The sequence below is a fragment of the Hylaeus volcanicus genome, chromosome 3 (assembly GCF_026283585.1).
Source record: "Hylaeus volcanicus isolate JK05 chromosome 3, UHH_iyHylVolc1.0_haploid, whole genome shotgun sequence".
In the NCBI taxonomy this organism is placed as follows: Eukaryota; Metazoa; Arthropoda; class Insecta; order Hymenoptera; family Colletidae; genus Hylaeus; species Hylaeus volcanicus.
The window spans coordinates 14,153,002-14,167,879 of NC_071978.1; the positions used below are offsets into that span (position 1 = coordinate 14,153,002).

General features: G+C 36.5%; 2 protein-coding genes and 1 long non-coding RNA gene across 5 annotated transcripts in view; 2 read left to right on the top strand and 1 right to left on the bottom strand.

Annotated features, from left to right (window-relative positions):
• Positions 1 to 14,878, bottom strand: part of LOC128873229 (serine/threonine-protein phosphatase 6 regulatory ankyrin repeat subunit A-like) — a 51,881-nt gene that overhangs the window by 3,440 nt on the left and 33,563 nt on the right. The window contains exons 1-14 of one of the 3 annotated variants that reach the window (XM_054116633.1): positions 8,012 to 8,349; positions 7,101 to 7,486; positions 6,838 to 7,030; positions 6,424 to 6,613; positions 6,106 to 6,352; positions 5,911 to 6,025; positions 5,266 to 5,576; positions 4,917 to 5,127; positions 4,382 to 4,546; positions 3,943 to 4,301; positions 3,388 to 3,542; positions 2,122 to 2,400; positions 1,806 to 2,050; positions 1,326 to 1,455 (exon numbers count right to left, since the gene is read on the bottom strand). In XM_054116633.1, the coding sequence (XP_053972608.1) occupies positions 1,326 to 1,455; positions 1,806 to 2,050; positions 2,122 to 2,400; positions 3,388 to 3,542; positions 3,943 to 4,301; positions 4,382 to 4,546; positions 4,917 to 5,127; positions 5,266 to 5,576; positions 5,911 to 6,025; positions 6,106 to 6,352; positions 6,424 to 6,613; positions 6,838 to 7,030; positions 7,101 to 7,486; positions 8,012 to 8,038 (3,013 nt within the window). In that variant the 5' untranslated portion in view covers positions 8,039 to 8,349. Of the gene's footprint in view, positions 1 to 1,325; positions 1,456 to 1,805; positions 2,051 to 2,121; positions 2,401 to 3,387; positions 3,543 to 3,942; positions 4,302 to 4,381; positions 4,547 to 4,916; positions 5,128 to 5,265; positions 5,577 to 5,910; positions 6,026 to 6,105; positions 6,353 to 6,423; positions 6,614 to 6,837; positions 7,031 to 7,100; positions 7,487 to 7,653; positions 8,350 to 14,878 lie in introns of those variants that run through there. The other 2 variants (XM_054116635.1, XM_054116634.1) reach the window with 2 other exon arrangements.
• LOC128873238 (uncharacterized) lies at positions 231 to 1,425 on the top strand. The gene is made up of 3 exons (XR_008456370.1): positions 231 to 836; positions 1,086 to 1,218; positions 1,294 to 1,425. It is a non-coding gene; the product is annotated as an uncharacterized LOC128873238 (long non-coding RNA).
• On the top strand, positions 9,229 to 14,158 carry LOC128873232 (cilia- and flagella-associated protein 221-like). The gene is made up of 7 exons (XM_054116641.1): positions 9,229 to 9,949; positions 10,045 to 10,241; positions 10,304 to 10,407; positions 11,480 to 11,639; positions 11,737 to 12,002; positions 13,509 to 13,807; positions 13,883 to 14,158. The coding sequence occupies exons 1-7, from the start codon at positions 9,704 to 9,706 to the stop codon at positions 14,069 to 14,071; spliced, it is 1,461 nt and encodes a 486-aa protein (XP_053972616.1). The 5' UTR covers positions 9,229 to 9,703; the 3' UTR covers positions 14,072 to 14,158.

Consider the following 14,878-nt stretch of genomic DNA (forward strand, 5'->3'; position numbering starts at 1 on the left):
TCACCGGTATACGCGCGCTCTGATTGGTCAGTGTTTTTCGTTAATATCTCCTCAACGAAGCCTCGGACAACATTTTCGTTAAGGAAAAAGTTGTTTCAAACCATCTCCCGAACCACCCATTTCAAGGTGTACCAACATTTTTGGGACACCCTGTAGAACTGCGCGCTTAGCTTTTAACGATGCACATGCGCGAGTTGGAAGCAACACTGGCATTAGAGCGTGTGGCGTGAGCTATTTTCTTCAGAAGCGGTTTTACCCAATTTCATTTTGTTTTAAGTTACATTATCTTCACATTATATTTATGTTCATACAGTGAAGAGAATAACTGTATCAATAATCAGAGATTTCGTATAATTCATTTTATATTGCCATTAACAAATAATAAATATACAAAAAATAAATATAACAGAAACATTTTGCACTATTTAATGTAATATAAACAATTTTTTAAAGTTGTCGATGTGTTGTTGTTCATCTATAACGTAGAATATTCATTGGTACAGTTTTTCAGGATATTTTTATCAATATGATTTTCTAGTTTTAATAATATACGGGTGAATAACAACACATGGAAATTTAAAAAAATGGAATATGTTACATTAAATAGTGTAAAATGTTCCTGTTATATGTATTTTTTGTATCCCTTAATGTTAATGACAATATAAAATGAATTATATGAAACCTGTGGTTATTAGTACAGTTATGCTCTTCACTATATGTATATTATTTCATATAAAACAGGTGATTGAATCAAACGTTATAATACTTTATGTATCTTATTAACTGCGCAACCATGCCAGTGTCCCTTCCAAGTGGCGCATGCGCCTCGTTAAAAGGTGAGCGCGCAGTACTGTAGCTATAGGAAACGCGGCGTGGTCCTAATTCTTTTATACTTTTATCAATCTTTGGGGTGACTAAGGATGCCAGTTTCATGGTTGTATTAGACACTCTACTGACGCAAAAATAATTGCCCATCATAGAGTCATCGCTGTAAATTATGCTACTTGTCAGGATCTAATATCCCTAAATTGTCCTTGATTGGCAACACTCCAACGTGTCATTTTGTTATTTTCCCTCTTTTGTAGGACTTTATTTTGATATGACTTGCACAAAGATCGCTGCAATACTGTCGTTTCGGGCTGCACCGGAGTGCAGTGTTAAACAAAATACAATCTGCACCTCAGTGCAGTATCATGCAACGGATATATCGGTATGTAGGTATGTATCTGCTACAAACTATACGTACAACCTAATAAAGTCTATTTTTACAATAACTGGTGTGTCCTCATTCAGTCGACCATTATAAATTACGCTATTAAACATACCATGAGCGGCAAGGATAGTGGCCAAACAACGCGCCACAGCACGATTCGGAGCACACGCCAGTGCAGGAGTTAAACCTTCCCCATCGACAGCCACAACGCTTGCTCCTAATTGCAACAAATGGCGCGTTACCTATAAGAGTAAATGTTAATAATTTAGCATAGAATAGTAACGAAATCTTGGTAGCGTTACTTTTTAAAAAGTAGTAAAAAACAATTTGTATAATCTTTTTATGGGGGATTCTGGTGTAGAACTTTCAAAATATCCTTTTGTCAAGAAGGACTGTACAAGATCACTCGTACTACGTTAAATTTTATTTTTATCTGCCAAAAATTGTGTATGTTTGTAAAATGTAAAGAAATATATGTCAAAACCCTCTTTAAAAATTCCTTATAGATTAAAAAACAAAACCTTTAAAAAGAACTAACAATTGTTGCCGAAGACCAGAATACCCGCTTAAGCGATAAAACTAGCTTCCTTACTTTAACAAGTCCATTCCTCGCTGCCAAGTGTAACGGAGTCCTTTGTTGTTTATTGGTCATATTAATAACGGCTAGGCGCTGTTGTTGCGATTGTGTTGAATTTTCCTCGCTCGAATTGCCCGAATCAATCCAATTTAACAGTAGTAAAGCAGCAGCAGAGTGTCGTCTTAGACAAGCCAAGTGCAGTGCTGTATTCTTGTTGCAATCAACGGCGCTCACGTCAGCTTCTCGCTCGAGCAATATCTCTATTATTGGAAGATCATAATAAACACAAAGAATGTAAATACAGTAAAGTTTTATATTAAACGAAAATTACCAATGACACCACATTGGCCCGTAACAGCGGCACAAAGAAGAGGCGTTCGGCCTAAATAATCTCGGGATTCGAGACCAGCTATATCTGGACCAACGGACTTCAATATTAATCTCGCGCATTCGACGGTACCTGCACTGGCTGCAACGTGTAAAGGTAGTCGATCGCCCGGATTATCCTTTAGACCAGCAACTGCTTTTCCTCCAAATTTCTTTATTAATAGCTTCAAACAATCCACCGATCCCTGATACACCGCACAGTGTGTAGCAGAAAATGGATGACCTGCGCTTAACAAAAACAATTTAGATTCAGAAAGAATGTAGATTCGTTAAGGGGTAACGCCACTCTAGAAGCTGGAAAAAGGCCTACCTTTGATAATTAAGTTTGAGAGTATCGCAAAAGGAATAGAATTTCTTTTCTCAAGGTACATATTCAAGTATGCAACAAGATTGTTGTATTATAATTTTAGTACAAAATGGGGGTGACAGAGCGAGTTTCTAAAATTGACATTTTTTAAAACGCCTTCATGGGAAGACGGTTTTTTCGTTGCGTATAACATCTGGAACAAAAAATTAAAACTTTTATAATCTATATAATATTGGCTATAGAAGTACGTAGGATTTTTTTTTAATTAAATTTTATAGAAATAGTACACTAATTCATTTTCTGGGAAGAAAATAAAAATAATAAATTGTTAATATAAACGAATTTACGTTAAATAAAAAGAATCCTACATACTTTTATAGCCAATAGTATATAGATTATAAAATTGTTTGGTGTTTTGTTCCAGATGTTATAATAACGAGAAAACTGTCCTTCCGTAAAGATGTTTTAAAAACAGTAAATTCTTAAGACTCGTACTGTCGCCGCCTTTTTATACTAAAATTATAATGCAAAATTTTTTTTTTATACTTTAATATTGATTATAAAAACCCAGTAAAAAGAAATCCTATTCCTTTTGCGATACTCTCAAAATTAATTATCAAAGTTAGACCCCTTTTTTTAGAAGCCTCTAGAGCAGCGTTTCTCAACCGCCGTTATACCGGGCCGCGGAAAGAGATTGGATAGTTTTGTATGTATATACAAATATGTGGACCAATAATTTTTATGATTATACCATAATTAATAGTTATTGATACTATGTCATTATTAATACTTATACATACATGAACCTCAAAAAATTTCATAAAGTATTTATGTATTAAATTTACCGGGCCGCGATTAGATAAAGGTTGAGAAACACTGCTCTAGAAGACAAGAGATATGTACCCTCCAATGATTCGATTACGTCTTGTTTCAAAAGATAATCCACGCAATTAGAGTTTCCACTGTAACAAGCCCAATGAAGAACAGTACAATTTTGATCGTCTTTTAAGGTTGCAGCTTCGGGATCAGCTTTTACCAGCTCGGCTAATGATTTCACCCTACAAAAAAGTAAAGACCAATGAAGAGAAAATATACAGTGGCTTACGAAACTATTTAGACACTTTTGAATTAAATGTTTAACGCTTACAGAAATCCGTATGTATTACTATTTCCAAAATACTTCTTTGAAGTAATAAAATCATGATGTTCAATTACATGTTAGACTCAGATACCCTTCGTCATGTTAAGGCAATGTTTATGCCTTGAATTCTATGACGTTCTATTATTTACGTCATATATGATCAGTTAGAGTACTTGCAAGTTATCGATAGACTAAGAGTATTTTGAAAATCACAATACAACTTCATCGTAGCGAGTGTTAAACGTTTGATTCGAAAGCGTTGGAATACTTTCGCAAACCACTGTAAATTTGCCTTTAATGGAATAAAAGACACCAACTTTCCACATGCAGCAGCTAAATGCAACGGCGTTTTACCATTTGTATCCTGTACCGCTACCTGCGCACCGCGCGATAACAACAACTTCACTAGTTGCTGATCGTGTTCGCTAAACACTGCTCGAAATAATGGCGTGTGTTTGTTTATGTCTGGCAAATTACAATCAGCTTTATAACTTAAAAGTGAAATGACGCACTCTGTATTACTATGTGACACTGCTAATGTTAAAGCAGTACGTTGCTTTGCGTCGAAGCAATCAACTACGCTTGGATCTTCCGTGTTTTCCAAAAGAAGTATTAGACATAAACTGTGACCTGCAGCAGCTGCACAATGCACTGGAGTACGTTTTGCAATAGAATCCTAAATATAAATTAACAATATTCAGTGACAACATAAGAACCGTTTACAGCCTAAGAAATATTAAACCGTTTAGCTCATACTTGAACGGATACGAAAGCTCCATGTCTTAACAATAACTCGACGCACTGTCGATGACCTTTACAAGATGCTAAATGCAAAGGCGTTTTGCCGGTATTGTCTTTAATATTAGTATTTGGAAATAATGGTAAAAGTAAGCTCAATATTTCACTGTGTCCATAATATGCCTGTAAGAACATACACGTGGAATAATTAATTGTATTGACGATGATACTAAAGATTATATTATTGGATGCATTCAGTGAGCTAATTATGAAAACTGATCATTACGACTGTTTTAAATCTAAATCACTGTTTCTCTAATCGCTGATGGAAAGCACCGAGGTTGTGGATTGGCACCAAGATTTAAACAATTTAAACAGTGTCACTTGTGTTATGTCTCTATCAGATCTTTATCAGGTTTTAACTGTCGTTATCTAATTGTAAAATATGAATATTGAAATCTTCTAGTATACAGTGATAGTGGTTTCTAGTGATTGGATCAGTGATCAGTGATCAGTTCACTGAATGCACACCCATTGATTTGTTTGATCATACAGCAAGATGTAAAGGTGTCAACGCTGGTGCCTGTGGTTCTTGTTTATCTGCTGAATTAGACGATGTATCCAAGTTCACTTGTGGACAAGCTTCTAATAGAGCTTTTAAAGCAGGCTGATTTCCTCCAGCTACCGCATAATGAATTGCAGTAAAACCACGTTTATCGCACAAACGTGGATCTGCTTTATGTTTCAGTAAATATTGAACGCATCTAAAAGAGTAATAGAAATTCAAATGTTATGATTATTATGAAAGAAAGAAATTATGGTTGTTTGAATTGTATAATATTTAATTATATCGTAATGTCATGTCTTTTGTTTGATAAGCTATATACAAATAAGCTACATACTGAGCACCAGAATCCGTAGGATTCGAGGCCGCTGCTAAATGCAAAGGGGTTGCGCCGTCAACGTCTTGTGCGTTGGAATCACTTCCAAATCCAACCAATGTGAAAACACAAAGGTAATGACCCTGGCTAGCAGCATAATGAAGTGCTAATCTATCATCGTTATCGGTTAATCGAAAATTAGCACCGCTGGATAGTAATAAATCTAAACAATCCACAGATCCTTTGAATGCCGCTAAATGCAACGGTGTCCTACCACCAGCATCTCTTGTATCTATACGTCTGCTATCGACTTGTAACAATTTTCTACAAACCTGCGGATGTTATCAATCAAAACGTTAATGTTAGAACTAGAAGCAATATTAACACTCTATAACCCCGTATGACTCTGAAGTCGTATACGTATTAGTATCAACATTTTTTAAATCTGATTTAACTTTATTAAATGTATGTATTAATTACAAACAATCTGTTCACAACAATTTGACAATTTTTCACACTAGGGTTAGTACAATTGGCAGCTTATGTGTATTCAGCTTTCAACTTATATCCCATTATTAGTGTTTACCAATAGTCTTATCATAGAATTTGTTTCGCAAACCACGTACAATTTGGATTATAGCGAGTTAATACGTTTGAATACTTTACCTCGACATGCCCTGCTAGACAACTCAGGTGCAACGGCCTACGTAGTTCAACGTTGCGTGCTGCTGGAGAGGCACCATATTCCAACAAAGTCGTTGTCAAACACTCGTGACCGAACCTAAATAAAATTTCAAATGGGAATAAATATGGAAAAATAAAAAATAATAAACAAAACTAAAGTTTTCCATTGTATTTTACCAAGCAGCTATGTGTAGAGCGGTATTTCTAATTTTATCCTCGATATGCGGTAATGCACCAGCGTCTAATAAAGTTTTTGATCGAGTAAATCTTCCGTGAATTGCAGTCATATGTAAAGGCGTATGTCCATCTTTCGACTGAACATTTATTTTTGAACCAGCTTGTAAAAGTACTTCTAAACAGTTAACACCGTGTGGACTAGCTGCGGCAACGTGTAGCGAACTTTGTCGTCGGTAGTTTACAGTCTCTGTTCAAACGATTATTCGTTGTAAACTCGATCGGGAAACATTGATTTTTACTTTTTATAAATCATCTCACCAATGTTAACGGAATTTGCAATTAATTCTTTAACCGCGTCTGCGTGGCCGTTTAAACATGCAATATGCAGAGGTGTATTTCCATACTCATTCCTTGCTTCGATATCTGCTCCAGCATTAATTAATATACGCATACATTCAACGTTACCAGAAGCTGCAGCTGCGTGTAGTGGAGTGTATAAATCTCGATCCTTAACATAAAAACATACATGTTAACCAGACTTGGACATTAGTAAATCTTTATCTAGATAATACATTTTTATTCAAATTCACAGTGTTCATTGGGAAATATAGCTTTATCTAGACAAAGCATTATTCGTCATTCTTATTCATTATTTGGATAACTTATGCGACACACCAATATAAACAGCACTTTGCAATCATACAGAAAAAGTTTTAGAGAAAGTTACATTACTTTAACGTTCACATCTGCTCCATGTGCTATGAGTATTTTCACAATACTTTCATGACCCATGTATGCTGCAAAATGTATAGCTCTACGATGTTTTTTATCATGAGCATTTACTATGCAGCCAACTCGAATCAAATATTCTGTCATTTTAAGATGTCCATTGTAAGCTGCATGATGCAAACATGTTCTGCCACTTCTGAAGAAAATATATGCACTTGTTAATACATGTACAAGTAATATAATTAAAGATTATCAAATATACAAACCTGTCTGGTATGTTAACATTCCTTACGTATGGAAGTATCAGTTTTGCACATTGCACAGCATTATTTGCTGCTGCTACATGTAAAGGAGTTTGCCAATTGCGGTCCCAAATATTGACATTTGCTTTATAGTATAATAAAACATCCACTACGTTATGATGCCCTAAGCAACAGGCTCTATGCAACGGAGTTAACATTTTCTTATCTAGAGCACTTACTTCAGCTCCATGCAATAGAAGCGTTTCTACAATTGTTCTATTTCCCATAAATGCAGCTGCATGGAGAAGAGAACGTTTTTCTACGTCTTGCCAATTTGCATCTTCTTGTTTTGATAGCAACGCTAGAACTTCTTCTGCGTTTCCATAAAATATAGCTCGCAATAGGGGTGACTATAAAAACATCAAAGACCATTTTATAACTACGAATATCATATTTTATTTTGCATATATGTTTTTTAAGAACAAATATCATTAAGAAATATTCAAGAATATTAACATATTTTGTGTGGACTAGATAATTTTAGCTCAGTGGTTATAAGCAAGGTAAATGAAATAACCTTTTATATGAGTGATCCGTAACTGTATACCATGACATGTGTTAAGTTGCTTAAAGTTTGATCTGACAAAGATACAATAACAGAAAATAATGCGAAACATCATAAAATGACAAATTTTCAAGATTATCATGGTACATAATGCACCAATTTATTTAAATTAATATATATTTTTTAAACTTCAAGTTATATAATAATCGATAAACAAAAATGAAATACAAACGAGACTATTATGCTCGAGAAAATTAAAAAGAAATCCGGTGATTGACACATGAGTCTAACCTCCGACTTTGTAGTTTCTTTAATGTATTCGAAGATTGTTTAGAGAAATACATTCGCTAAAAGAAATAAAACAACGTACCCCATCGTGCAGTATCTGCACGTTCATGATTAACCAGTTTCGCAATTTATACAAATACGGGAGTATTTATAAAAAACACAATCACGGGAGTGTAAAAAACTGACATAGTAGTGTGTGACTCATACTTCAACACGTACAGTCCAGTTTGTTACTTTCATTTTGCCGTGAACAATTTCTTACAAGCGTATCGTTTAATTTAATTGTCATTTCAGGCGAACAGCGGCATCGTTTCAGTGAAAATAACTACCAAAAATATGCATTATAATACTATTTTCAAGTATAAACAGTAATAGCAATAGCTATCTTTGCATGGTACACTCCATCTTTGTTTCTATTGAGTTCTCAGAAGCTTGTAAACAGATAAATATAACACCCAGCGTGTCGCGCGAGAATTGAAAAGGGTTTACGTATCTTGATTCGTTTCAAAACTCGAATGAATTTTTTCCAAATTTCAGCGCACATTGTGTGTATATTTTGTATATTTCAACATATTTCGGTATTTCGTATGTAAGTGACAAATAAAATTAATTTAAAATTATTTAAAAATCCACTGTGACGAGCCCAAAAGAAGCCTTTTTACAATTTTTGTTATTTCTTATTAAATTAATTAAAGATTGGGAGAAGGATATATTATTAAGGATACGTTAAAGTGGTTTTGTAAATGTTTATATTAAATATAAATAAAAATTAACGGAAATATACATACAGGACCGATTTTACCAATATTGGCGGCCCGGGCAAGATTATCGTGGCCCCCCTTCAAGGGTATATACAGGGTGACCCAAAAATGTTGTAACACCTTGAAATGGGTGGTTCGGGAGGTGATTTGAAACAACTTTTTCCTTAGCGAAAATGTTGTCTGAGGCTTCGTTGAGGAGATATTAACAGAAAACCCCGACCAATCGGAGCGCGAGTATGCCAGTGGAGCGGCCGCGGTAGCGTAGGCTACGCGCTCTGATTGGCCAATGTTTTCTGTTAATATCTCCTCAACGAAGCCTCAGACAACATTTTCGCTAAGGAAAAAGTTGTTTCAAATCACCTCCCGAACCACCTCTTTCAAGGTGTGACAACATTTTTGGGACATCCCGTATATCGGTATATTCGTAAACTAGGGATACCGGACTGCGACGCCCCCAAAAATCTGGCGCCCCGGGCGGTTGCTCGACCGCCCCCCGCCCCAACGCCGGCGCTATATACATAACAATGTTCCAGTCCGTAAAAAATTCCGCTTTCAAAGGCGGGATCGAAATCATTATCATGGTTCGATTTAAAAAAAAAATATTTTCTTAATGTACCTAAATGTAGGAATCGTTAAGCGTAGCTGTTTCTTCTCTTAAATTATTTTTTTCACAAAATGGCGCACTAAAATTTGTGGGAAAATTAAGATTTTTACTTTAACATGTGCCAAAAAAAAACGATTACGCTTAACGATTACTACGTTTATGTGGAGTTTACATAATTATTCACAGTTTATTTATGTGCTTATCTGCTTATCTCCATCAAAATCAGTGTCTGCTACGATACTCCTCTATTCTGTAAAATGAAACAAAAAATCTATTTGAAGGAGAAAAGCGGAGAAAACGAAACGATTTGAAGTGACGAGTAATGCGTGTTCATCTTCTGTATGCTGTAATATCGCGATGAAAGAGGTTCGATACATATATCACGACTACACGTTAATTTTAAAGTGGAATGGATGTCGATGCAATCGATAGATCTGAATGTTTGGCGAACAAAAAGGTTTTGGATAATATCGAAGAGGATTCGAAACATGGCTCTCTTAGCGTAGCGCCGTCAAACTTGAAATTTACTTTTTATTCTGGAAACCTTGAAGTTCAGGAAAAGACGATAGAGATCACGAATTATTTTTCGAAACCATGTCCGATTCAACTGTTACCGTTAAAAACTCATTACTTCCAGATTCGAACTGCCTCTCAGGTTAAGGAGGAATTTTTATGCTCAAAAGAAAATGTGTCCTTTGTTCTCGCAATTTGGGGTGCGTGACAGATTGCAAAAATGTACATTTATTGCAGAGAAGGTGGCTCAGTCCCGGATCGAGTTTTAAAATACATATTTTTTTCACTCCCGATGAAGAGAGAAACTACAACGATATCTTAAAGATCCATTACTTCAACAATCAACAGTTACAGATTAAAATTACCGCAGAAATAACTACTCGTTTTTCTTTTCCTACAAACGTAAACTTTGGAGCCGTTCCACTTGGTCGAGCGTAAGTTCATCGTTCAATTCGTATATGACTTGCGTAGTGAGTATAATTGTTTATTGTTTAAGGGCTTGCTACGAAATACCAATATATTCCCATGCAAAGAAAAAAATCTCTTTCGCTATTATGCCATCTAAAGAAGACTCGTGTGTCGACATCTATCCTCGGTGGGGTAAATTTGCATTTTATGATATTCTTTATGTTAGGGGTCCCAACTTAACATATGTTATAAGGCTAACACCAGAAATGAATAGGAATAAAAATATCGCCAATCAACGAATTCTTGACTTCAGCCAAATTTGTTATTGATTGCTTGATTAATTGATTGGCATTGGTTTACAATTCAGTTTAAGCTAGCGCCTCCAACGACAAAGTCTGAGTATCTCTTCCAAGTGTAATTATACAACAAATGTTTTACATGCAATTTGAATGCAATATTGCAATAATTCTTTAAGTGAAACTTTTGAAGGCACGGTGTGTAAATTGAAAACTATGCAACGAAAAAGCGTCAGTAAAAAGAGACAAGCGATCTACAGGATGTCCCAAAAATGTTGAAGGTCTTTGAAAGGGGCGGTTCGGGGGGTGATTTGAAACAACTTTTTCCTTAGCGAAAATGTTGTCCAAGGTTTCGTTAGGGAGATATTAACAGAAAACCACAACCAATCAGAGCCCCCGCGGTAACGTAGGCTACGCGCTAAGCGGCCCCTTCGACCAATCAGATTGCGTGTACGCTACGCGCTCCACCAGCATACTCGCGCTCTGATTGGTCGGGGTTTTCTGTTAATATCTCCTTAACGAAGCCTCGGACAACATTTTCGCTAAGGAAAAAGTTGTTTCAAATCACCCCCCGAACCGCCCCTTTCAAGGACCTCCACCATTTTTGGGACACCCTCTATATATAATTTCCCAATACTCTGTCTTCTCTATGTGCTATAGTCAGTGATGGGCAAAACACTAGGGTTCGAATAAATCTGAAGTTAGCCGGTCTGTCTATCTCCTTTCCTCTTTTGAAAATTTTCCAAAGAAGGAAACGAGACAAACACGTCGGCAAACTTCAGATTTATTCGAATCCTAGGGTTTTGCCCTTCTCTGGCTATAGTTGGTAGCGCCTTCACTCCTACATTTCATACATTCACAAACAAAAGTTTTGTAAAAATTGTGTCGACAGTTGGGAACCCCCATTCGAAAATGTTCATTACTTGATAATTTAAGTTGTCGCAATACATGTTTTAGTTTCTTTTTAGGACATATTATACCAGGTCAAGAACCCCTAATAATCATGGTAATTTATAGACCGTTTCGGTATATAAGTTTCAACTTCCAAATTCGAATATTCATAACAGATTTATGTAAAGTTCCCCACATTATAAATTTCTACGCATATACTCGTCCAGGAATTTTACGGTGAGAATGCTTGATACCAACCTCTATTAAGAAAATGAATTCGATTATTTAGTACACATATGTATAATGAATAATATAATGGCTTTTTTATTTTTAGGGAAACATTGGAGAATATTGAATCGAAAACTAAAAACAAAGTGAAACCTGCGAAAACAGACGCAATATCTCGAAAGAAGGTGACACCAATTTCCGTGAATCAAAATACGCCAAAAGCTTGCGCGGAGAAATCTACCGTGAAAATGTCGAGCTGCGAGGAAAGTTTATTAAAAAAGTGCAGTTATTTTCCCTTGTATGCATTACATGCCGTCAATTGCATAATGAATTCAAAAACTCTAAAGTCACATGGGGAACACGAGTTAAAAGGTTAGAAGTAACGAATAAGTAAATGTAATTCATAAATATTATTTTGATTTTGAGAGGAGGGAGGCATTGATCAATGTAGCCTCGGGTACCGGAAACCCTAGAGACGGCCTTGTATACAATCTGTTTGTTATCCATTGAGCTCTATCCTTAGGATAGTGCTCAATGTTGTTATCATAATAAGCTGCATCCAGAAGGCTGAGATGCCAGAATTGCTTCCGACTCACACACGCATGCGTACTCTTTTTCACGTCAGTAGAGTATCTAATACAACCATAAAACTGGTACCCTTAGTCGTCCCAAAAATTATTTTTGGGCAGAGATGGGCAAAACCCTAGGATTCGAATAAATCTGAAGTTTGCCGACGTGTTTGTCTCGTTTCCTTCTTTTGAAAATTTTCAAAAGAGGAAAGGAGATAGACAGATCGGCAAACTTCAGATTTATTCGAAACCTAGGATTTTGCCCATCACTGCCAAAAATGATATTAGTATAAAAGAATATGGATCACACATTGTTGGTGTTTTTTGATGGGTGTATTGATAGTCTTCCCAGTTTCTTACATACAGAGTGCCACAAAAATGTTGTAACACCTTGAAAGGGGTAGTTCGGGAGGTGATTTGAAACAACTTTTTCCTTAGCGAAAATGTTGTCCGAGGTTTCGTTGAGGAGATATTAACGGAAAACCCCGACCAATCAGAGGGCGAGTATGCCGGTGGACCGCCCGTGGTAGGCGTAGCAACGCGCTAAGCGGTCGCTTCGACCAATCAGAGCGCGCAGAGCTCATGCTCTGATTGGTCGGGGTTTTCTGATAATATCTGCAAGTCTCGGATAACATTTTCGATAAGGAAAGCGTTGTTTCAAATCTCCTCCCGAATCACCTCTATCAAGATGTTACAACATTTTTGGGACACCCTATACTTTTGCTCATGAACATGAAATTTGTTAGACTCCTGACTACTAGGTCTAGTACCGGCCATTACTCCTAGGCGTCGACCATGAGAATCTAAATCTAGGGTGCGTTCCATTTCACCTATTGCGCGCATGCAGGGCCGGTTTTAGCAATATTGGCGCCTCGGGCAAGATTATCGTGGCGTCCCTTCAGAGGCTTAAAATTTTTAAGAAAAGAAGACCAGGTAATAATATCAAACGATGAATCTGTAGCTAGATTGTAAAGATTGTTAAATTACAATATATAGCAGCTTTACTGATCTAAACGGATAAAATCATATACTAGGAATACTGGACTGCGACGCCCCCAAAAATCTGGCACCCCGGGCTGTTGCTCGACCGCGCCAACCTTAACTCCGGCCCTGAGCGCATGGATCGCATTCAATGTGCTGCACGCATAATGCGCGCTAGGAAACGGAACACTTTTCCATACATTTGATGCGAATCAAACCAATTTTTTTATGTAAAAGAACAATTTCAGTATTCAGTGACGAACACACTGTCTCTACTCACTGTCTACTCTATAGGAAATGTAATTAAGAAACTGTTTTGTTTAACCAGGCCCTCTAAACGTGTACATGTCCCAAATGATAGAGACGAAGGTTTTAAAACTAAAGGAATTTTTAATAAAGACGGAAAATTATCATCGTGAGAACGAATTAGCGAAATTTCATCATAAACCGAAAGTAAATTATGGAACGCGTGGTATCAACGATAATCGAATAATTGAAATACAAGTGCAGCGGGAACAAGGATGGAACGACTATAAAGACTCGATGAATTTGAGCTGCGAAGAAGATGTATTTGAACGAAAAGAAATTGAAAAGATAAAGCAGAGAATTTTGAGAACTTCTCAGAAAGTATACATTCTTCAAGATAACAAATTTAATTACGCATATTTTTTCAGAAGTAAATAATATATTTTTCTGTTTTAGTATCCGAAGGCAGTGTCAACGTCGTCTGAAAAGGGTCAATCGTGTCTACATTATAGCAACAATGTGCTGTTTCTTCAATCAGCCCGTAAAATCATATTAAAAAATCGATTGTTGAAAGTACTTGGAAAATTGAGACAATTGACACCCGAATTAGTCGTTGAATTAGAAAAACCATTTACAAAATATTAATAATATAAGGAGAACTTTGATAAGATAATATACAGGGTGTCCCAAAACTCGCATAGGAGCCGGAAATGGGGTGTAGCTGAGACGATTCTGAACAACAATTTCCTTTGCAAAAATGTCGGTGGGGACTTCGTTTTTGAATTATTAACGAAAAACACTGACCAATCACAGGGCCCGATTAGCTCAAGCAGGGCTGGCGCAAGGCAGGTTCAGCGCGTTCGCCAGAACCAGGCCCCGTGTTTTAAAAGGACCCGCGGTCTACGAAAATTACTGAATTAAGAGGCACCGATTTTGATTAACTTTTTACAGACTGATGATACCATTAACAAATGGAAGCAATTTTTGCTGAGGTGCAAGACATTTTTTTAGTAGCGATGATTAAATTGAAAGTGACAAAAATCATCAAAGTATTATTATTTAATATTCATCTTATAAAAAATATATAGCTTTTGTAAATAAATAATTCCTCGTTGTAAAATTTAAGTGTAGGATTTGAATGTGAATTCAGGCCCCGCAACATTTTTGAACCCGACCCCGCAAAAGGTTACAGCAGCCCTGAGCTCGAGCCAGGAATGACTGTTGCGCCAGGTCGTTGCGTAGCCAGCTGAGCGCGCGCTAATCGGGCGCTGTGATTGGTCGATGGTTTTTCGTTAATAATTCAAAAATGAAGCCCCCACTGACATTTTTGTAAAGGAAATTGTTGTTCAGAATCGTCTCAGCTACCTCCCATTTCCGACTCCTACGCGACTTTTGGGACACCCTTAGACAAGATATTGGGTGCATTCAGTGGACCACTGTTCCAATCATTAG

What these genes read in the sequence shown, in the direction of transcription:
- LOC128873232 (XM_054116641.1), top strand. Translation starts at nt 9,704, where the DNA reads ATGGATGTCGATGCAATCGATAGATCTGAATGTTTGGCGAACAAAAAG. An exon ending in GCCGTTCCACTTGGTCGAGC is followed by an intron (nt 10,242 to 10,303) that starts GTAAGTTCATCG and finishes TTATTGTTTAAG; the next exon opens with GGCTTGCTACGAAATACCAA. An exon ending in TTTTGAGAACTTCTCAGAAA is followed by an intron (nt 13,808 to 13,882) that starts GTATACATTCTT and finishes TTTCTGTTTTAG; the next exon opens with TATCCGAAGGCAGTGTCAAC.